General features: G+C 43.4%; 1 protein-coding gene across 1 annotated transcript; it reads left to right on the top strand.

Annotated features, from left to right (window-relative positions):
• Positions 1–1,050: 1,050 nt before the first annotated feature.
• On the top strand, positions 1,051–24,131 carry LOC126284286 (uncharacterized). The gene is made up of 3 exons (XM_049983114.1): positions 1,051–1,217; positions 15,539–15,641; positions 23,314–24,131. The coding sequence occupies exons 1-3, from the start codon at positions 1,206–1,208 to the stop codon at positions 23,958–23,960; spliced, it is 762 nt and encodes a 253-aa protein (XP_049839071.1). The 5' UTR covers positions 1,051–1,205; the 3' UTR covers positions 23,961–24,131.
• The last annotated feature ends 533 nt before the right edge of the window (positions 24,132–24,664 follow it).

Raw genomic sequence — 24,664 nt, 5'->3', positions numbered from 1 at the left:
ATAAACTACAGTATCCTTTTCACCCTCGACACATCAAGGAGTCCTACATGACATTTACGTTCAGATATCCTAGATACATTCGTTGTGAAATGGTGACCAGAAGCTAACCAAAGAAAATTAAGTTCATATTCTCTACTTAGGTCTTTATGGTGGTGTAATTAGAGAGTGTTCTTATACTGAGGAATCGACAGAGCTAAATGAAGGTGATGGGTATACATGCTGAGTAGTCGTCTAAAAGATGGTTTACACAGATGACGTAATACTTCTCGGAGTTGTATTCTCTCAAAAACCGTGCCTACATCCTTTTGTTTCCACTGTAAACTAACAAGTGTTTATTCACGCAGCGAGCCACGCAAGCCTCTAAAGAACTTGTTAACGTCGTCTAACATTCAAAGCCATATCGGATAATTTGCTTACGGGAATGTGACGTGGCACAGAAATAGTCTTCGTCAACTCGTTAAAGAAGGTAAACTTTTGTTTTCCTGTTACATGTTATCATCAATTATTAATATTCGTGACCCCTACACATGCAACAAATAAGATATAAAAGATAGTAGTTTTCATATTTACAGATTATTCCACCACTTCTTGGTAGAACAATTCATATTTAAGGTGTAAAACCAAGAAAACTGGATCTGTTCTCCGGTCGAAGTTGAATAGAAACACTAATAGCCGTTTTCGTGCCTGATTTAGAATCGGTGCGAGTGCAGTAATTGCGCTTTATGCTTTCCGTCGCCCGACTAATTGAGACTGCTCGAAACCATTTCCTAGGATATTTCGCACATAGTTTATGTAGTAAGTCAAATTTATTTTATCTAGCTCTTTAGGGAAAAAGCACTAACCATCTGTTAATCTAATCGCGGGTCTTCCATATTTTATCGAACTATTTTCAACATTATGTTTCGGCAGAGAAAAAATCGTCCACGATCTGGAGGGGGGGTCGAGCGAATGCCGCCCGGCGCTTGTGGCCCGGCGTGCCCGCCAAGCACTGCGGGACGGCAGCCGCTTCCCTCTCGCCTCACCTTGGTCCAGACCCTCAAAGAGGATGCGCCGGCAATTACTCGTGAGCAACGACCGGCCGCTCGGTCGGTCCGTCTCTTGCGTCGGCGGCTCGCGATGGAGGGGCAGACACGCACGGAACGGAATCCTTATAAAAGGCAGACATCCCACAGGCTCACCTGTCAACATCCTCCGACGCAACAGACATGGCACACCTGGTGAGTACAGCGCCGTCAGCTGCACTTGTTCCGTCTTAAGGCAGCTCCAGGCATGTTACTTTTTTCTTCTATGCCTCATGCTGTCCCTTAGTTGACATCTTCTTCTTCCCCTATTTATTTTTACCATCCTTGCAATTCATTGATGGAATATGCTATGGCGTCTCAATATGTGGCCTAGCCAATTTTTTCATTTTTCCATACAGTGTCTAGGTGACTTTTGTTCTCCCCAATTCTTCTTAATACCTTCTAAATTCCCTCGCTCTGCCGTCTCAGTTTACACCTAATTTCCTTCCTACAAACATTTCCAATGGCACAATCCTTTTCTCTTCATATTTTCGTAATTTCCAAATCTGCCTTTCGTCTTCTTCTTTCTGTGTGTATTGTTAGTCATTTGACTGTTAAACCCCCTTCGTAGAATTTTTGATCTTAACATCTTTTGCTAGGACTTTCTATTCTGCTCGATGGGTAATAATTCAAGAGTAATTTTTGTATTTTGTCGTCTTCCAGTTGTTCCTGTGTTCCTTAATCTACTCCATAAAGGTTTTCACTCCAAGTACTTCTTCAATGCCATCATTTCCCGACCTCCCGTGTGTACCCAGTTACTCGTTATAGGAATCGCACCTCCGATTGTTGTGTTCTCAGCTCGTTTCTTTTTAATACAGTTCACAACTCGTTTTCATATGTTACGGTTAGTATCGACATCGTTTTGTAGAATTTGACTAGAATTCTATGCTCACTTTAGTTCTGTCTGTTCGATAGATTGTTCTGTTAAAACAATAAAATCTTTGTGAATACTTTTCTGTGTCCAATTCTGTCATGAATGGGACAATATTTCCCAAGACGTTGAACAAATGTAGCCTTTTTTACTTTCTAATTATTATTTCCATAGAAACTTGTTTCTGACCCCTGAAATCCATTTTCTTTTCTTTGCTGATACTAATAGATTATTTAACACATCTGTTGTGTTTAAAATATGAACAGCTGTTTGGAGTTAACCCGCGCAATCAGCAATCATGGTATGATCATAAGCAAAAAATTAATGTCAAAGAATAATTCATCATAGGTATAAACAAGTAAAGTACTTATTCAGTACTTCACCATTTAGACATTATATATATTAAGAAGAATCTGAGACAAATTCTGTTCTTGTCTGACTACCAAATTTGTTCTCATCTTACATTTTCAGTTTGCTGCAGTAGCAATTTATGACCTTTGCTATATGCTTCTTACTTCGTTATTTTCGTTGTAGAGCTATTCCTATTCAGTTCAATTACCTGCGCTGTATTATACTAAGCTCCATAAACAGGAACTGGCCAATGTTTTCTTCAGGTTTTCATTCCACGTTCTGCATAATAATTTCTTGCTCCTTAAAAATTTTTTTTATGAAGCGGTGAGATGCTTAGACGGAAAATGCGAATAAGTGAAAAAGAAAATAAACGAGGAAAAGACTAAAAGGGTGGTACCGTCAGACATACAGTTACTAGAACAACACTTGCTATGATGGAAACGGGTGTCCCTGTCGTGTTTTTCAGACAAGAGTGTTGCCGTTGAGAACAAGTGTCAGGGACGATCTTCGTTGATAATATATTAGAGAAGACGGAAAGTATACAAATCTTCGACCTTGTCTGCATGCAACCAGGATAGTGCACGTGATAGTGAAATATGATCAAAGAGTCGAACATGACAGATGTAAGTAGTACAGGCATCCATAACCAGTTCCAGGCGCCTTGAGTTTTCTTCCGAAATAGCTTGCGAGATAACATCGCTTTAATTGATAACTGGAGGTGAATGTGTTTGCACAAGTTCCATTTTCAGGTCAAGAGGGTATACCTTGTGATATTTTTGTATGGCATGAAGATATGCTGATGCCTTCTTGCACATTGCAGTTCCGTGCCCAGTCCGATTTATATATTCTATGATTACTGCTCGACTCCTTGGTGAAGGAGTGAAGTTAATATTTGATCCATTTAAGATTTTGGATGGATTGAGTTTTCACCTTATATCCTGTGCCCATTCTGGTCGGTATCGAAATTCACAATAAATGTCTTCAGCCTTACTGGTATTGCACTTAAATTCAACTGGAGATCATCCGCATACGTGTAGCATTTGCAGTAGGACAAAACTAATGACATATCATTAACACAAAACGAAAGGAACGCAGGACCTAACACAGTACCCTGGGGGACTGCTGACGCTACCTGCCTCCATTGTGGGCACTGTGTGCCTCCATCGCTGGTGAGACGTCAGGTACGAGGGAAACCACGCCACTGCATTTGGCGAACAATTTAGGCTCCTAAATTTGGCAAGTGAAATGTTGAAGTCAACGCTATCAAAGGGTTTTCTGAATATAAGGAGCACGTAATAGTCGCCTCTTGTTCATTCATAGCAAGCTTTAGGTTATCTGTTACCTTTATTTAGTCAGATGCTGCGCTGCGATGTTTACAGAAACCTGGCTGATATTCGTCTAATAGGTTTTCTGCAGTTTACTGGCCGTGAGCTATATATTCTGAGATCTTGGGCAGTGCAGGAAGAATTCAAATATGTCGGTAATCAGAGCTGAGGTTGTTGTGACAACATTCTTTTTAGGTAGCGTCTTAACTAGTCCCTGTTTCCAGAAATCAAGGAATTTTTTTTTGGTTAAGGAGTGGTTGAAGCTGTTGTAGTGGGTAGTAGCAGGACAGTACTAAGCTTCATAATTTGGAGTGTTATGCAGTCGTCTCCAGTAGATGATGATCCGATACGCATAATGGCTTTTCTGACGGTACTGTAAATAACATGCTGAACAGTATTTTTGGTTACAGTCTTTTACCCCCATGAAGTAATCAATGAGACTCTTACTTTGTCTTTTAATGTACGGGCGTGTCTGAGTTTAGGACTTCTCACATCTTCATTGGCTGCTCCGCTTCTACTTACAAGGAATATTATTTTCAGGAATAGTGCGAGTGTGTATGCCCAATGCGTAGCGTCTCTGAGGTTCATGGTGCTGTTTTAATTCTTCAGTTAGTGCAGGTTATCTTCTTACTGTTCCGGTCTTTATAGAACATAATTGTCCTATAGTTTTGTAAGTTTGTTAGTAAATATACAGGGTGTTTCAAAAATGACCGGTATATTTGAAACGGCAATAAAAGCTAAACGAGCAGCGATAGAAATACACCGTTTGTTGCAATATGCTTGGGACAACAGTACATTTTCAGACGGACAAACTTTCGAAATTACAGTAGTTACAATTTTCAACAACAGATGGCGCTGCAAGTGATGTGAAAGATATAGAAGACAACGCAGTCTGTGGGTGCGCCATTCTGTACGTCGTCTTTCTGTTGTAAGCGTGTGCTGTTCACAACGTGCAAGTGTGCTGTGGACAACATGGTTTATTCCTTAGAACAGAGGATTTTTCTGGTGTTGGAATTCCACCGCCTAGAACACAGTGTTGTTGCAACAAGGCGAAGTTTTCAACGGAGGTTTTATGCAACCAAAGGACCGAAAAGCGATACAATAAAGGATCTGTTTGAAAAATTTCAACGGACTGGGAACGTGACGGATGAACGTGCTGGAAAGGTTGGGCGACGGCGTACGGCAACCACTGAGGGCAACGCGCAGCTAGCACAGCAGGTGATCCAACAGCGGCCTCGGGTTTCCGTTCGCCGTGTTGCAGCTGCAGTCCACATGACGCCAACGTCCACGTATCGTCTCATGCGCCAGAGTTTACACCTCTATCCATACAAAATTCAAACGCGGGAACCCCTCAGCGCCGCTACCATTGCTGCACAAGAGACATTCGCTAACGATATAGTGCACAGGATTGATGACGGCGATATGCATGTGGGCAGCATTTGGTTTACTGACGAAGCTTATTTTTACCTGGACGGCTTCGTCAATAAACAGAACTGGCGCATATGGGGAACCGAAAAGCCCCATGTTGCAGTCCCATCGTCCCTGCATCCTCAAAAAGTACTGGTCTGGGCCGCCATTTCTTCCAAAGGAATCATTGGCCCATTTTTCAGATCCGAAACGATTACTGCATCACGCTATCTGGACATTCTTCGTGAATTTGTGGCGGTACAAACTGCCTTAGACGACACTGCGAACACCTCGTAGTTTATGCAAGATGGTGCCCGGCCACATCGCACGGCCGATGTCTTTAATTTCCTGAATGAATATTTCGATGATCGTGTGATTGCTCTGGGCTATCCGAAACATACAGGAGGCGGCGTGGATTGGCCTCCCTATTCGCCAGACATGAACCCCTGTGACTTCTTTCTGTGGGGGCACTTGAAAGACCAGGTGTACCGCCAGAATCCAGAAACAATTGAACAGCTGAAGCATTACATCTCATCTGCATGTGAAGCCATTCCGCCAGACACGTTGTCAAAGGTTTCGGGTAATTTCATTCCGAGACTACGCCATATTATTGCTACGCATGGTGGATATGTGGAAAATATCGTACTATAGAGTTTCCCAGACCGCAGCGCCATCTGTTGTTGACAGTTGTAACTACTGTAATTTCGAAAGTTTGTCTGCCTGAAAATGTATTGTTGTCCCAAGCATATTACAACAAACGGTGTATTTCTATCGCTGCTCGTTTAGTTTGTATTGCCGTTTCAAATATACCGGTCATTTTTGAAACACCCTGTATGAAGTTTTTGATTTATCCCCGAGAAAGGAATAGAAGACGTCTCGCAAATTATTACTTTTTTACCATTAAATCTATTTGCCACACATGTTGCTGACACTGTCCACATATAGAACGGGAGTGTACTTGCAACATTATACCATTATCCGACACACGGTTCAGGAGATATGAAATCTTTAAACATTACGATGTATGCAACCTAGTTTTTCTTAAACCGGAGCGCAAATAATCCAGACTCTACAATCCATTTTTTGATATAGTTGTTGGATGTCCTCCTAAAATATAACGTGCTAAATTCTGTCCGCTTGGCACTTGGTACATTGGATTGCTGATAACTGGAAACATTTTCCCTGGTCGAACGAGTCTCGTTTCAAATTGTACGGAGCGGATGGGCGTGTACGGGTATGGAAACAACTTCAAGAATCCGCGAATCCTGCAAGTCAACGGGGGACTATTCAAGCTGGTGAAGACTCTGTGATGGTGTAAGGCGCAATGTGAGACCCCTGACACGTCTAGATAGGACTCTGACAGGTGACACGTATGTAAGCATACTGTCTGACCATCTGCATCCGTTCATGTGCATTCCGACGGACTTTACCAATTCCAACAGGGCATTGCGACAACCCACGCATTCAGAATTTCTACAGAGTGGCTCCAGGAACACTCTTATGAGTTTAAACACTGCCGCTGCCCATTAAACGCCCCAGTCATGAACATTATTGAGAGTATCTGGGATGCGCTATGTAGAAGAGGTCTGCACCCCGTCGTACTCTTACAGATTTACGGACAGCCCTGCAGGATTCATGGTGTTAGTTCCCTCCAGCACTACTTCAGACATCAGTCGAGTCCATGCCACGTCGTGTTGCGGCACTTCTGCGTATTTCTCAAGGGGGCCCTACACGATATTAGGTACGTGTACCAGTTTCTTTGGCTCTTCACTGTATGATGCAGCTTTAGTTTTGACAACATATACGATGTTGTTCTTTAAATACAGCATATTCCACAATGTTTTGACGATAACAAATTTGAATAACATATAAACTAAGAGCGGAACGAATTTGAACATTTCACACCAGGTACAATATTTATTCAAATTTCCATATGAAATACTGTATCGGAGAAATGACGACCATTCTCGGTCACACCTAGTTTTTGAGCACCTCCTTTGTAACTGCTGGAGGACAGGATATTTCCTCGTGAATGTGAACTGCTGTAAGCTTTGGGCACGTTTCCGTAACGAACAACTAGGCTTTGCTTGTAAACTGTTACGCACACGTTCGATGTTCTCAGGAGTTCGGACGGTGTTCCGAGGTCTGTTTTTCATTGGACTGGATGTGCTGGAAGTTGCGTGGAACTTTCTTACGCAGTTCAACGTTATTGCACAAGCAGAAATTAGATATCTCGGTTGAATGTTGAAATGCATACGAAAGACACGTTGCACGTGCATGACAGATTCGCCGTAGCTGTCAAACCACACACCGTGCTGGACAGCAAAACCACGATGAGGAAACTACAATCCCTGAAATTTACGTCAACGTCAGGGCACGTAACCGGAACGCTAACGGCCACAAGGCAGAAGATTCCGCTGGTGCTCTTCAGTTCATATAACCAAATACAGTGAAACTCCACCGGAGGGTGGCTAGAATTTTCCAACTTGAAAACCACGTTGTTGCTCGCTAGAATGTCCCAACAGCCGACAACGAACTCAAACGACACAATGTGAACTGTCTTGACTTGCTGGTAGGTTAAATCAAAACTCAACTTTCGTGTCCAGGGTCGGTAAGCCACGGACCTCGTAGCAATGGGAACAGCGCGACACTCACCGACACCGCGTACAGACCTCCAGTGAGCCCCGGCCAAATTACGCCCCGCCGAGAATTCGTCACTGGTCCACGCCAACCGACCGATTCTCGGAGCCAGTACGCCGACAACATTTAAAATAACTTTTCACACTGCACGAAGAACTAGCAATGCTAACGGCAGTGACTGTACAATAACAGGGACGAATCACGAGTCGGCACACACAGCCAACCCATAAGCGATAGCAGGCCAAATACTGAAACTTACTGGCAGATTAAAACTGTGTGCCCGACCGAGACTCGAACTCGGGACCTTCGCCTTTCGCGGGCAAGTGCTCTACCAACTGAGCTACCGAAGCACGACTCACGCCCGGTACTCACAGCTTTACTTCTGCCAGTATCCGTCTCCTACCTTCCAAACTTCCCCCAGGCTGTGGCTAAGCCATGTCTCCGCAATATCCTTTCTTTCAGGAGTGCTAGTTCTGCATGGTTCGCAGGAGAGCTTCTGTAAAGTTTGGAAGGTAGGAGACGGATACTGGCAGAAGTAAAGCTGTGAGTACCGGGCGTGAGTCGTGCTTCGGTAGCTCAGTTGGTAGAGCACTTGCCCGCGAAAGGCAAAGGTCCCGAGTTCGAGTCTCGGTCGGGCACACGGTTTCAATCTGCCAGGAAGTTTCATATCAGCGCACACTCCGCTGCAGAGTGAAAATCTCATTCTGGAAACATCCCCCAGGCTGTGGCTAAGCCATGTCTCCGCAATATCCTTTCTTTCAGGAGTGCTAGTTCTGCATGGTTCGCAGGAGAGCTTCTGTAAAGTTTGGAAGGTAGGAGACGGATACTGGCAGAAGTAAAGCTGTGAGTACCGGGCGTGAGTCGTGCTTCGGTAGCTCAGTTGGTAGAGCACTTGCCCGCGAAAGGCAAAGGTCCCGAGTTCGAGTCTCGGTCGGGCACACAGTTTTAATCTGCCAGTAAGTTTCATATCAGCGCCCACTCCGCTGCAGAGTGAAAATCTCATTCAGGCCAAATACTCGTCTTCCGGCAAGACGACCGACCGACCGACGACCAACCAATGTCGTCGCCACTCCAATCACGTGTGTAGGCAACCGTCGGACGAGTCATGGCGGTTCGGACCTCACTCCTGCCGCGCCCCGACTGAACTTGTGCTGCGTGCCGACTCAAACACTGCCGGGTCCGAACTGACTGCTGGCACCTGCCACCTTACCGTGGGGCTTCTTCATACTATCCCAAAGACGCTGGTATGAAGATGAAGATACCACTCCGCGTAAATGTGGCCTCATCTGTGATTAGGATGGTAGACACAAATCCCGAGATCGCGGTTGCCTGATGAAGAAACCGCTGGCAAAACTGCTCCCAATGTGGAAAGTTTGCCGCTAGTTAGCGCTGCACACGCTGCAAGCGATAAGGGTAGTAGCAGCTGTGATGGAGAATGTTCCACACTGTCGTCTGGCTTACCTTGTACTGGCGGGCCAACTGCCTGGTACCGGTGCGGCGGTCGCTTCCACAGTATTGATCACATTTTCCTCCAAGTCTGCAGTCCGAACATTTCAGGTTCGTCCTTCATGATTTCCTGATTCCTGAAATGACGCTCTCTCAGACAAACAGCGAAACACTGTTACAGACATTGAATACTGTGGTTGTTTCCGGCGGGGATATGTCCCCTGATACACCCTTGCTGCCCGCCGCTCGTTGTCATTTGCCTTTCCGTAAGTAACACAATGTCGGCAAGTATGATTGAATAAAAGGTCTCTAGCATGGAAACCATGCATTTCCGGACATAAGTTTATTAGACTTTCATGGAACAATACTTAGAGTTTGTACACGGTGAAAAAAAACCAATAATGTGCATGTAAACTGTACTTGCATCATAAGTAGTTGCTTTGATTACATAAAAGCGCAGAGGTTACGCCATTAACTAGTTATTATTACTTATAAAATACAATCTCTATTTTGTATAATAATATAAAACACCAATTACACTACCGCTGGAAATGTGCAGTATGTGCAAAACAAACAACCAAATTAACAAAAATCAAAGAGAAACAGTTGGCTCCCAGTTTCTCTCTGATAAGTTCATTTACGTTTCTTGCCCCTACGAATGCTCACAGTGCCACCGGTACCTCTGCCATTTACTGAGACATTTATGTAGCGTACCAAAACTACCGAACTACGGTATAGTTTTGGTAAAGCGCAACTTTACAGCGAAGCAATTCAGATACGTGCTGCTAGTACTGTTTCCAGTAGATTCGATGAGCACTCGAGTATTGGGGAAATGATCCGTGAACTCAAATAGGAATCCCAGGAGGGAAGAAGATGTTCTTGCTGCGAAACACTGTGTGCACACGTTCTCCTAGACACACACACACACACAATGTAAACAGTAGCACCACGATATAACCAAAGATGGCCGATATCACTATCGGTAACTTGTCATCTCTTGTTGCGTCATGGCGCCAGTGTTTATAGTATGTATGTGTGTGTGTGTGTGTGTGTGTGTGTGTTTTGTCTTTCCGGAACTGACTGCAAACGAATGTCTTAAATTTCCTTGCACAGTGCTTATTTGCTGCAGTTTGGCCTTGAAAAAGGCACATTATATAGATGGGGACAAATCAGGTCTGCGGCCGCGGTGGTCTCGCGGTTCTTGGCGCATAGTCCGGAACCGTGCGACTGCTACGGTCGCAGGTTCGAATTCTGCCTCGGGCATGGATGTGTGTGATGTCCTTAGGTTAGTTAGGTTTAAGTAGTTCTAAGTTCTAGGTGACTGATGACCACAGCAGTTGAGTCCCATAGTGCTCAGAGCCATTTGAACCAAATCAGGTCTCCCTATTGATAAAGCTTAGAGAATGGAAATTTGCAACGAACTGCAGTACAATTGCGCTGCCACAAATGTATATCTTGTACAAGGACGGCGAAGACAAGGTAAGATAAGGCTAGCGCAGCGGCATATAGGTAGTCGTTCACCCCTTCTCCAATAGCAAGTGGAACTGGGAAAGGAATGACCAGCAGCGGTACAAGGTGCCCTCCGTTGTGCCCTGTCTGATGCTTGCTGGGTACGTATGTAGATATAGAGGGAGAAACTGTAGGTGAATGTTGACATGCTCGCACAAGTACGTGACGAGTCTATCGTCCGGTTGTTTCTCTTCCATCTAGTGTAAGGGAAATTGAATATTCGGGAAAAGTATATGAAACTTTGTCCCTAAACGTAACTGTAAAAAGTACTCCAAGCTTGTCTAGGCATGAATGTAAAGGATATGGCCCTGCAAAATGGGATGATTATTTTGGAAATTAAACCTTTGTAGTCCTCTCGGTAAGTTAAAATTCACACAAGGTTTCAATTGTTATTCAGGTTGGAGGCATATTCCTGTGAAAACATATGAACCTTTTTTGATACAACCTCTATAATGTTTTCGAACTCTCTTTACCGTCTTTCTCAGTTTAGTGCCCTGCCTCGTTAACACAGTCTGTAACGACAATATTGTTAAGACTATCTGGCGGCGGTTGAATGCACCCATTTCTTAAAGGCACCGTTCTATGATACAAAATCCACTCTATAGCACTATTAAGAATCTCTGTGCTCGGGCTGGCAACATCAGTATGTTCTGATGAATCTCTTCTAAGTGGACTCATTTGTACTTTGAGAAGCATTCATTATTTTCCCATCTCCGAAATTTGCCCAAATTGGGCTGGGAAGTATGAAACCTGGGCTCGTAGATTCGCAGTTAAATAAAGCAATGCGGAGAAGCAGTAGGACCATCCTGGCACCTCTGCTTTCAAGGCCCTCTAACGTATGTGTATCACGACGCAAAAGAACTTTTGTTTTTGAATAACTGAAGGTAACTGAGAAAAATATTAAGACACTTCCTTATTTGGGTAAACCTTCAGCCCATATGCCTGAATCAGCCGAAGATCTCAGCATATGTAGTTGCCCCACAATAATTAAATGATTTGGTTCAGCACGAGGAGAATCGAAAATGGTTCATATTATTCTAAGCACTATGGGACTTAACATCTGAGGTCATCATTCACCTAGACTTAGAATTACTTAAACCTAACTAACCTAAGGACATCACACACATCCATGCCCGAGGCAGGATTCGAACCTGCGTCCATAGCAGCAGCGCAGTTCCGGACTGAAGCACCTAGAACCACCCGGCCACAACGACCGGGTACGAGGAGAATCATGCGAGAGAATTACAAGATATCAAGCACTATACCCTTGAAATAGTATGATCACCAACAGTTGTAAGGTGGCAACATTTAATATGTTGTAAAATCTTCCCGATGTATATTTACGTTAGATCACTGTTTATGATGTACAGTTTTACTACTAATCATTTCACTGGCTGAAACTGGCTAGTCCCACGTACTAACGGTTCCTGTAGTTCTGCATGTATGAGAATTAATTAGAGCTGAGCACTAACAAAAATAGCGATATGGGCTACGCTTTCCTTTGGAGCCGATATCGCCTAGAGGGAGGCTGGAAAGAGAGTTCTTATGTTCTGCAGGGGCAGACATTTATTGCTCAGGGAGCGAGCAGCGCGAGGAGATGGCGTTTTACAGCACTGGAGGCTGCAGAACCCTCGTAGCGGAGACAGTGCCGCAGGAGATTGTGCCCTGATGGGACGAAAAAAGATTCAGAATCGTGTACCTGGTGGAAAAGCTTTCGGGCGGAAAAAGGCCAAAAGATCTCCTTTTAGCTGAAGGACTGTGGGGGGTCACAAATGTGAGCTGACCACTGAGTAATCTTCTCTCTGGAAGCACCAGGGCACTCTTTCCACCAAAAAGAAGAGACTCCTATTTGACTGGCGGAGTGCCAAGGATGTAGCAGGGGAAATGGAAATTTCTGTAAAACCTTCTGAAAGGAGTATGTGTTTCAGCTGACTTAATCACCCATGTAGTTGGAGGTAATGCTTTTGTAACGGCGTAGAGATTGGTCGCTTGATAGAAAACATGTACACCATGTCCGGGAGGGAGCGGATGTGTGGCCTGGAGAGACACTTCTCTGTGCTGATCAATTGAAGGCGTATATACCTGTGGTGATCGACCTAAAGACTTTACTGGCAAGAGCCACAGCTGAGAACCTGGACGATTTTGGTAAGTGTTACTTTATACACAGAGAATGTATGAAAACTTTTCTCTGTGAGCAGAGTTGTTATTGAGTTCACTCGAATGCAAACTGTTACCTTTCTATCGAGTCTGACAAACACTGAAGCGTTTCTTTACGAAAGGATATTTGAGTCAGATTTTTGTTCCTAGCTAGTGAGCAAACAGAAATCCTGACTCTTGTTATGCATTGTACTGAGGTAATTTTAGATCCACGAGTTTGCAGACGACATATTGCTGCCACTGTGTAGGCAGAGAATCGCAGGTACGTCACTTACATCGTCTGCGTTGCGGACAACACCCCAACCAGCATATCATTTGTGCAGTACAACTGTTTACCATACTTCAATCGGTAACATGCTCACTCCGTTTCGACGGGTGGGGAATTACTTACAGTAAATGTATTGAGTCCTATTTGTTTGTCCACTCGCCGTCTCTTGAAAGTTGTCAGTCAGGGTGTAGGTCTTCTGTTGCTCACCGTTCATCAACAGCACCAAATTTGTGTCCACGTGTCATCGGGATCGTGGTCAAAAGAGCGCGTAAAGCAAGTTCTGCCCGTCTCTAAATTACATTTAGGGTAGAATCTGACATTGTGTACTTCATATTTGTATAATTTTGTTGCGGCCTACATGTTTTTGAAGAAAAACCATTTGCAGTATCCCAGTTGTGAGTGATTCCAACAGCATCCCCGCAGGAATGACTGTTTTGTTTTGATGTGTCAAACTGAAGTGACGTAAAATCACAACAGACGACTTCGTTTTATGGGAATCCTTAGATGGAGGCTGTCAATAGCAGAGTCGTTTCAATCATTTGTAGGCTTGACAATCCCACAACAACATTAGGCAACCACACATACACACACTATGTACAAAGAGTCGCCAAAGAAACTGGTATAGTCATGCGAATTCAAATACAAAGATACGTAAACAGGCAGAATACGGCGCTGTAGTCGACAACACCTATATAAGACAAGTGTCTTCTGCAGTTGTTACATCGGTTACTGCTGCTACCATGGCAGGTTATCAAGATTTTAGAGAGTTTGACAGTGGTGTTACAGTCGGCGCACGAGCGATTGGACACAGCATCTCCTAGGTAGCGATGAAGTGGGGATTTTCCCGTACGACCATTTCACGAGTATACCGTGAATATCAGGAATACAGCAAAACATCAAGTCTCCCACATCGCTGGGCCCGGGAAAAGATCCTGCAAGAACGGGACGGAATACAATCGTTCAACGTGACAGAAGTGCAGTCTTCCCGCAAATCGTTGCAGATTTCAATGCTGGGCCATCAACAAGTGTCAGCATGTGAACCATTCAACGAAACATCATCGATAAACTTTCGTAGCCAAAGGCCCACTCGTGTACCTTTGCTGAATGCACGGGACAAAGCTGTACGCCTCGCCTGGGCCCGTCAACAGCAACATTGAACTGTTGATGACTGGAAACATGGTCCGATATCTTGTTTCATATGGTATCGAGTGGATCGACGTGTGCGGGTATAGAGACAACCTCATGAATCCATGGACCCTGCATGTCAGCAGGGGACTGTTCAAGTCGGTGGAGGCTCTGTAATAGTGTGGGGCGTCTGCAGTTGGTGTGATGTGGGACCCCAGATACATCGAGATATGACTATGACAGGTGACACGTACATAATCATCCTGTCTGATCACCTGCATCCATTTATGTCCATTATGTATACCGACTGACTTGGGCAATTCCAGCAAGACAATGCAACACCCCGCACGTCTAGAATTGCTACAGAGTGACTCCAGGAACACTGTTCTGAGTTTAAATCCTTCCGCTGGCCTCCAGTCTCCCCAGTCATGAACATTATTGAACATATCTCGGTTACCAGGTAACGTGTTGTTCAGAAGAAATCTCCAGCCCTCGTACTCTTACGGATTTATGGACAGCCAAAAAATTGGTTCAAATGGCTCTGAGCACTATGGGACTTAACATCTATGGTCATCAGTCCCCTAGAACTTAGAACTACTTAAACCTAACTAACCTAAGGACAGCACACAACACCCAGCCATCACGAGGCAGAGAAAATCCCTGACCCACCGGGAATCGAACCCGGGAACCCGGGCGTGGGAAGGGAGAGCGCTACCGCACGACCACGACATGCGGGCTATGGAACAGCCCTGCAGGATTCATGGTGTCAGTCCTTCCAGCATAACTTCAGACATTAGTCAGGTCCATGCCACGTCGCATTGCGGTGGCTCTGCTCGATATTATGCAGGTATATCAGTTTCTCTGGCTCTTCAATGTATTACAGAAACGACAGAAACCATGTAGGTTTGCACAGTTAGTACCTCTGGCGAGAAATTAGAAAATCGTGGGCTCTGTTGGATAGAAACTACACCACAGAAGAATAATGTAGCTACATTACGTACACAAAATCTGTGTGATTAAGGAATTGATACTGCTGAGTGCAAGTCTTTCCTCCTCTTACCCACTATAATAAAAGCAATGTTGGAGGCCTGTTGTCGTCCCATGCAGGTGACGAAGAGGCTTTTCGCTGGAACATTCCAGCTGCTTATTCACACAGCAGTGAAGAGCAGTGTTCTAATTATACAGATCATTAATAAATTTGGATACATATTTTGAAGTGAGCATCATGGTATCATTTGTACTGCGTACATACAATGGTAATAATACTGACAGTAAAACCTGTAGCTAACTGTTGCTTATTCGCACGTAAACCCCGACAGCCAACGTTTTACGGCGCAGCTATGTACACTCTCACCCTCGCTTTATTTCGTTGTTGCAGGTGTTATTGGTGTTGGCGGCGCTGGCGACCAACGCTTTATCAGCCGACGTGCAGACCGGTAACGCCGAGCGCACTAAAAAGGCAGCCGAGGGCGCTGCGACGGGTAAGCGAATGCATCCCCACAGCGATACTTCCATTCTGGGGGCGACCGTCTGCTGGAACAAATATTCTTGTCAATTTAGCAGTGCATGACAGCAAGGGACTTACTGTCTTATTTTAATTGTATATTCTACATTAGAGACTATTACCGAGTATTTTACAACAGACCACATTTTCCGTCTGAAGTAATTGTACATGTAGCTTCAAGTCACATCAAAAAGGACAGTACGGTTGAAACTAACGCAAGATAAAACCATTACGATTCCTACCAGTACCCTTACAATCGCCATTACAGCTAGTTATTCTGCCTGCGCCTACGTAATCCCTTTGCCAATCACACTTAAGTGCTGGGCGGAGGGTACATGGAACCATTTTCGAACTATTTCTCGATCCTTTCACTCGCGATTACCACGTGCGACAAATGTACACTTAAAGTCTTAAACCTATTCGTGCGACCTCCGGATTTCTTGATTCATTGCAATAGTTATTTCTTCCTATGTAAATGGGAACAAAAACTTAACTAATAAATAAACTAAAAACTAAAACATTTTCTCCTTCGGAGGGCAAAAGTGGTTATTGAACTTCCGTAAAAAGAACTCGCCGCAACGAAAAGCGCCCTTGTGTTGGTGATTGCCAACCTAACTCATGTATCATATCCGTGACACTTTCCCCTCATTCTCTCTATTTCCCAATAACACAAAACGAGCTGACTACGTTCAACTTTTTCAGTGGCTTCCATCAATAATATCTCCTATGGATGCAACACCGCGCAGCAATGCCCCAGAAGGAGACAGGCAGGCGTAGTGTAGGCTGTACCTTTAGTAGATTTGTAGCCTCTCGGAGTATTCTGGCAATAAATCGCATTTTTTCGCCTTTCCTTAACGGTCCCTATCTGATTGTTCCTGTTTAAGTTATTCATAATTGTAGTATCAAGGTATTTAACTGGTTTGACTGCTATGAAATTTGTGTGACTTATCGTGTAACTGAAAATCGACGGAATATTTTTACCACTCGTGTGGAGGCCCTAACGTTTTTTGCTGTTTAAAGTCAACTGGCACTTTCAGCACTTCACAAATAACTTGTCTAAATAATTCCGCAATTCATTATGATTTTCTGATAACTTTACTAAACTGTTAACAAATAACATCATCTCCAGCACAATCTAAGAGGCCTCTTCAGACTGTCTCCTACATCGTTAATGCAGATTAAGAGCAGCAGGAGCTCTGTACCACTTAAACTGGGAATTTAGACGTCTCTTCTGTTTCAGTCCATGGCTTCTCATCATTTACTACCAACTGTGCCGTTTCTGCTAGAAAATCACGAATTTGACAGCACGATTGAGACGGTACCTCATTCGCACGTAATTTCATTAAAAGCGGCTTGTCAGAAACAGTGCCGAAAGCCTTCTGAAAATCTAAAAACGCTCAATGAATCTGACATCACCTGTCGATAGTATTCACTATTTTGTGCGAGTAAAGAGCCAGTTGTGATACACAAGAACGACATTTTCTGAATCTGTGCTATTTGTGTGCCATTCGGTTATTGTCCTCTAGATATTTCATATGTTTGAACATCATATGGTCCAAACCGCGTTTGCTATTTGAACTATTAATGTATTGCCGGTTTGAGTACCGTGACTGAATTATTTGGACGAAATTAACGTTTAGTCTCTATCTGGGGAGAACATCTCAAAGGACTTGATACATTCAGTGGGAATCCAAATTCTAACATCCTTTACTACTGACTCACGTAGGACTTTGACCTGGCGTCATATGTTTTGCTTGCCGGATTGTTGGCCATTGTCGATTGCTGTTGTCTACTATTAGCAACGTCCCATTGTGAATGTACACATCATCCTTAGCACTGAAATCCGTATTTGTAATTTCGTTAAGGAATTGTAGATGTACTGACAGGACATAACATCGCCCAATGAGCGTTGTCCGCCTTTGGTATGTAACCCACATGGAAGGTAGGTTTCTGGAGGCGTGGAACAGGCAAGCCTCTGACCTCCGAGATCTGTGATAAGAAGTTGATGTCCAACACCTTTTGATCTACTCGTAGTCTTACACTCTTTCATTCACTTTCCACAGATGCTCACGGTAGTAGCATGTTAACAGCCGGCCAGCCTGGCCATTCCCGAAAATCTCGTACCTAGGCACGGGACCGTTTCCCAATGTCGCTGACATCAGTGGCGTTTGTGGCCCGTATCGTCGCATTTGACGCCACCAGGTAGCGTTCATTGTTGCTATGGACAGTGGTTGTACTTCCTTTGTGACTTTTAATTCGATGGACTTGAGGCCTTGGCCCAAGATATATTTTTCTGTCTAACTCATCTCAAGAACCAACTACAAAAGAACACAGCAAGCCCAACAGTTTTGTTTGCTGAGCATATTTGAGATTTTACTACTTTTTGATTAGTTGTCGCCTCTAATGATGTCTTTGGTATTTAAACATAAATCCTTAGACTGAGAAATATGTGTTGGACCATGGCCTAATGCCCATCAACCAAAACTCAGCAGGGACACAAATATCGGCCGTAGTCATAACTGCTATGATCAGACGAAACTACAATCGTCTGTCCATAACTGTCTCTGATTATTCTGCGGATGTCTCTTATGAAATTTTTTTTCTTTTTTTTTTTTTTTTTTTTTTTTTTTTTTTTTTTTTTTTTTTTTTTTTTTTTTTTTTTGTTAGCAGTCTACTGACTGGTTTGATGCGGCCCGCCACGAATTCCTTTCCTGTGCTAACCTCTTCATCTCAGAGTAGCACTTGCAACCTACGTCCTCAATTATTTGCTTGACGTATTCCAATCTCTGTCTTCCTCTACAGTTTTTCCCTCTACAGCTCCCTCTAGTACCATGGAAATCATTCCCCCATGTCTGAGCAGATCTCCTATCATCCTGTCCCTTCTCCTTATCAGTGTTTTTCACATATTCCTTTCCTCTCCGATTCTGCGTAGAACCTCCTCATTCCTTACCTTATCAGTCCACCTAATTTTCAACATTCGTCTATAGCACCACATCTCAAATGCTTCGATTCTCTTCTGTTCCGGTTTTCCCACAGTCCACGTTTCACTACCATACAATGCTGTACTCCAGACGTACATCCTCAGAAATTTCTTCCTCAAATTAAGGCCGGTATTTGATATTAGTAGACTTATCTAGGCCAGAAATACCTTTTTTGCCATAGCGAGTCTGCTTTTGATGTCTTCCTTGCTCCGTCCGTCATTGGTTATTTTACTGCCCAGGTAGCAGAATTCCTTAACTTCATTGACTTCGTGACCATCAATCCTGATGTTAAGTTTCTCGCTGTTCTCATTTCTACTACTTCTCATTACCTTCGTCTTTCTCGGATTTACTCTCAAACCATACTGTGTACTCATTAGACTGTTCATTCCGTTCAGCAGATCATTTAATTCTTCTTCACTTTCACTCAGGATAGCAATGTCATCAGCGAATCCTATCATTGATATCCTTTCACTTAGTATTTTAATTCCACTCCTGAACCTTTCATTTATTTCCATCATTGCTTCCTCGATGTACAGATTGAAGAGTAGGGGCAAAAGGCTACAGCCTTGTCTTACACCATTCTTAATACGAGCACTTCGTTCTTGATCGTCCACTCTTATTATTGCCTGTTGGTTGTTGTACATATTGTATATGACCCGTCTCTCCCTATAGCTTACCCCTACTTTTTTCAGAATCTTGAACAGCTTGCACCATTTTATATTGTCGAACGCTTTTTCCAGGTCTACAAACCCTATGAACGTGTCTTGATTTTTCTTTAGCCTTGCTTCCATTATTAGCCGTAACGTCAGTATTGCCTCTCTCGTGCCTTTACTTTTCCTAAAGCCAAACTGATCGTCACCTAGCGCATTCTCAATTTTCTTGTCCATTCTTCTGTATATTATATTCTTGCAAGCAGCTTCGATGCATGAGGTGTTAAGCTGATTGTGCGATAATTCTCGCACTTGTCAGCTCTTGCCGTCTTCGGAATTGTGTGGATGACGCTTTTCCGAAAGTCAGATGGTATGTCGCCAGACTCATATTCTACACACCAACGTGAATAGTCGTTTTGTTGTCACTTCCCCTAATGATTTTAGAAATTCTGATGGAATGTTATCTATCCCTTCTGCCTTATTTGACCGTAAGTCCTCCAAAGCTCTTTTAAATTCCGATTCTAATACTGGATCCCCTATCTCTTTAAATCGACTCCTGTTTCTCCTTCTATCACGTCAGACAAATCTTCACCCTCATAGAGGCTTTCAGTGTATTCTTTCCACCAATCTTCTCTCTCCTCTGCATTTAACAGTGGAATTCCCGTTGCACTCTTAATGTTACCACCGTTGCTTTTAATATGACCAAATATTGTTTTGACTTTCCTGTATGCTGAGTCTGTCCTTCCGACAATCATATCTTTTTCGATGTCTTCACATTTTTCCTGCAGCCATTTCGTCTTAGCTTCCCTGCACTTCCTATTTATTTCATTACTCAGCGACTTGTATTTTTGTATTCCTGATTTTCCCGGAACATGTTTGTACTTCCTCCTTTCATCAATCAACTGAAGTATTTCTTCTGTTACCCATGGTTTCTTCGCAGCTACCTTCTTTATACCTGTGTTTTCCTTCCCAACTTCTGTGATGGCTCTTTTTAGAGACGTCCATTCCTCTTCAACTCTGTTGCCTACTGCGCTATTCCTTATTGCTGTATCTATAGCGTTAGAGAACTTCAAACATATCTCGTCATTCCTTAGAACTTCCGTATCCCACTTCTTAGCGTATTGATTCTTCCTGACTAATGTCTTGAACTTCAGCCTACTCTTCATCACTACTATATTGTGATTTGAGTCTATATCTGCCCCTGGGTACGCCTTACAATCCAGTATCTGATTTCGGAATCTCTGTCTGACCATGATGTAATCTAATTGACATCTTCCCGTATCTCCCGGACTTTTCCAAGTATACCTCCTCCTCTTGTGATTCTTGAACAGGGTATTCGCTATTACTAGCTGAAACTTGTTACAGAACTCAATTAGTCTTTCTCCTCTTTCTTTCCTTGTCCCAAGCCCATATTCCCCTATAACCTTTTCTTCTACTCCTTCCCCTACAACTGCATTCCAGTCGCCCATGACTATTACATTTTCGTCCCCCTTTACATACTGCATTACCCTTTCAATATCCTCATACACTTTCTCTATCTGTTCATCTTCAGCTTGCGACGTCGGCATGTATACCTGAACTATCGTTGTCGGTGTTGGTCTGCTGTCGATTCTGATTAGAACAACCCAGTCACTGAACTGTTCACAGTAACAAACCCTCTGCCCTACCTTCCTATTCATAACGAATCCTACACCTGTTATACCATTTTCTGCTGCTGATGATATTACCCGATACTCATCTGCCCAGAAATCCTTGTCTTCCTTCCACTTCACTTCACTGACCCCTACTATATCTAGATTGAGCCTTTGCATTTCCCTTTTCAGATTTTCTAGTTTCCCTACCACGTTCAAGCTTCTGACATTCCACGCCCCGACTCGTAGAACGTTATCCTTTCGTTGATTATTCAATCTTTTTCTCATGGTAACCTCCCCCTTGCCAGTCCCCTCCCGGAGATCCGAATGGGGGACTTATGAACTACAACGTAATAAAAATTAGTTCACTTCATTACGTAAATCAATAAAAAGATTCATTTAACTTGATACAATACTTTGCCATAGTAGTACGTGATGAAATACAACTGTCACTGACTATTGAAGCATCGCTTGATGCACTAATTAACAAACTGTTCTTTTGAAGTACAATTTTAGCATTTACTAAAGCACATTTCCATCTGAAACTTGAATAATTTTTTAGTCCAACTCGGTGATTCTGACAGCTTAAGCTAAGGTCACAAACTGGGCAGGGCGTGTACATGCTCGGCTCTTAATTGATCACCATGTGAAGGTGCTGCTGTGTTGAGAGAGATTCCCATTCGCCGTTGCGGATTGTAGCGCGACATCGCCAATTTTTGTGGTAACGATGTTGTCGGCTTTGGTGCGGTACTGTGACCTCTAGACGATATCACAATAACGTTTAGGCCCATCAGTGGATGTCAATAGCTCATACGTATAGGGATAGTCGTGTAAAATGTACCACCAGTTTTATTACGTAAGCACCTCTAGTTATCGAAACAAGATTTTCGGCAAATGATTGTTCGCAGAGTACCAAATAATTTTGTTATTCGTTCAGACCTCTTAACGCTTGTATCAGCCGAAATATTGCATCATGTTCGGATTTCTGGTGGCTCGTTATACTTGTTGACGGCAGCAGAAAGCCCTTGAAAAGGAGAGTATGACACATCGCTTATTAAGCCTTGCAACATCGAGGGTCAAGGGAGGGGGGAGCGAGAGGCAGGGTATTTATGTCCACCTTCCGAAATTCCTAATTGTTTTAGATGTTTCAGTAAAACTTTACCCAAAATTTAAGTTAAAAAAATGGCTCTGAGCACTATGGGACTTGACTTAACAGCTGTGGTCATCAGTCCCCTAGAATTTAGAACTACTTAAACCTAACCAACCTAAGGACATCACACACTTCCATGCCCGAGGCAGGATTCGAACCTGCGACCGTAGCAGTCGCGCGGTTCCGGACTGCGCGTCTAGAACCGCGAGACTACCGCGGCCGGCAAAATTTAGGTATTAATAGTGAATTTGACTTTTCACAACAAATGTCAATTTCACATTTCCAGGTTGATGACCTTTCTAACATAGGTACAAAACTTTAAAAAGTATGTTGTGAAAAACAACCAGCGACAGTTAACGAAATTTGTCGTTTTTAAACACTTTTTGTAGTGCTCATAAAGTAAACATCCCCTTAGTGTACACATGACAGAAAATTCGTTGGTATTGTAAATATTGCGGTAAAAGATATTGTCACGTCTGGACGCTGCTTATGCATAAGTAACTATTTAAAAATTACGTTGTTAAAAAGTTAAAGCAGTTATGGATTTTTCAAGTTTCGCCGTTATATGTAGCAATCCACTAAGATTAAACATATTTCCTCGTGGTCCTGCATTCCACGACACAGATTCGAAGTTGGCTAAGGTTGTTGTAAATGAAGCTATATGGTAAGTTTTATAATATCAGAACAGACGTTGAAAAACGTTGATGTGTACTCATGTTTAACTTAACAGCTTTTTTGGAAACAATTAATGAGTCATAGGCCTAATATAACAACAGAGCTCCAATTAATGCCACATCTGGAGGTATTTACATTGTAACAGACGATTTCAACCGCCTTTCATTTCAGTACTAGCACATTTCTCGAATGAGTACCACCATTAACAAGCGTTCTATCATTACACTCGCACCTTTGCCTTCGACGCCCGCTAATAATGTATTTTTTTTTTCACTAAAAAGAACATTCTTGCTTCAACATGACAGCTCATTCAGCCATTAACATGTTTAAATATGCACCGAAATTATGTGTATCTGTGCGTACTATGTTTTCCTACAAGTACAAACGTCTTTTCGATATCTTGAATCCTGCAGGAAATAAAATGGGTGCTATGTATTACGAACAAGTCCTGTCTATAGATTGTCCTTATTTTTTAGTGTGTTACCGTCTGATTTGAATTATAAAATTTGTTTTTGTGAATATAAACGAAACAAAAACACTGCATGGTACCCCTCTGTTGCAGCTGTGCCGTCGTCAGCGGCGTACAGCCCCTATTACGCTGGAGCTGGTGACCGCTACAACGCCGGAGGCTACCCCTACAACCGCGCCGCACTGGGCTACACTGGAACCTACCCGTACAGTGATGGAGTCGACCCCTACAACCGGGCCGCGTACCCTTACAACGCTGCAGCTACAGGTTTCCAGGGCAGCTACCCATACAACACGGGAACATACCCTTACAATGCAGCTGGTAAGGGTATTGCAGGTGCCTACCCATACAACGATGGCACCTACCCTTACAATGTAGCTGGAAAGGGCGTCTCAGGAGCCTATCCCTACAATACTGACGCTTACCCATACAACGCAGCTGGGAAGGGCGTCGCAGGGGCCTATCCCTACAACACAGGCACCTACCCTTACAATGCAGCGACCACACCATACTCTGGCGCCTATCCTTACAACACTGGCACTTACCCATATAACAGAGGCGCCTACTCAAATACCGCCAGTGGCTACCCAGCTGCCTACAACGCGGCAGCGTACCCGTACACCGCTGGTACTGCAGCAACCAACTACCCCTACAACACGGCGGCGTCTCGCTTCGGTGCCTATCAAAACAACTATGGGACATCAGCTGACGGCTCATACAGCAGTGGAAAAGTCTATTAAATTCAGCTCTTACAACAGTCGTAACGCAGTTTCCTGTTGCCTTGCATTTTCTTAACAGTTCCGCTTTTCGCTCGCAAACAAGTGAGATTATGTAGTATAGATGCTTTTGTCAATAAGAAAACTGTTGTACATCATTTCATTTCCTAACAATAAATAATTGTGGAGAAAACATTCTTTTGTCATTATTCTGTCCTGTGTATGATGCACGTTCTGTTGATGTTAACCCACATAACTATGAGCGGAAAGGTAAGGTTTAACCTCACAATCATTTCGAGTGGTAAGAAAAGAGACCAGCGTCCGTTCCAGCATTCTCCTGCACATAAAGGGGGGAAACCACTGGAAAGCACAATCAGGATAGATAGATTATTCCACAGAGGACTGTGAGAAGGATATAAGCCCTAAATAGGCACTCTGTTGACAACTGCAGAAGACAGCCGTGCTGAGAATCTAGTTCTCTGAGAACACAGACAACTTACAAAGGAATCCCTTGAATGCGAGGTAGCAAGTTCAGTCCTTAGTAAGGCTCACTGGAAAGTGTTGTGTTAAATAGTATGACAAGAAAAATATTAGTTGCTAATGACTCACCATCTTCATCAGAATGGTGACAGAAAATGAGTGGCTGGGAGGTTCGGAGATTTACCTTTTATGGGATGTATGTATTACACTTCACAAAATCGACATCGCCGAGAATCAAGAAATGTTCA

This window comes from Schistocerca gregaria, chromosome 8, assembly GCF_023897955.1.
Source record: "Schistocerca gregaria isolate iqSchGreg1 chromosome 8, iqSchGreg1.2, whole genome shotgun sequence".
Lineage (NCBI taxonomy): Eukaryota > Metazoa > Arthropoda > Insecta > Orthoptera > Acrididae > Schistocerca > Schistocerca gregaria.
Note: the sequence above shows the minus strand (reverse complement) of the source record. Positions and strands in the feature narration are given on the sequence as shown.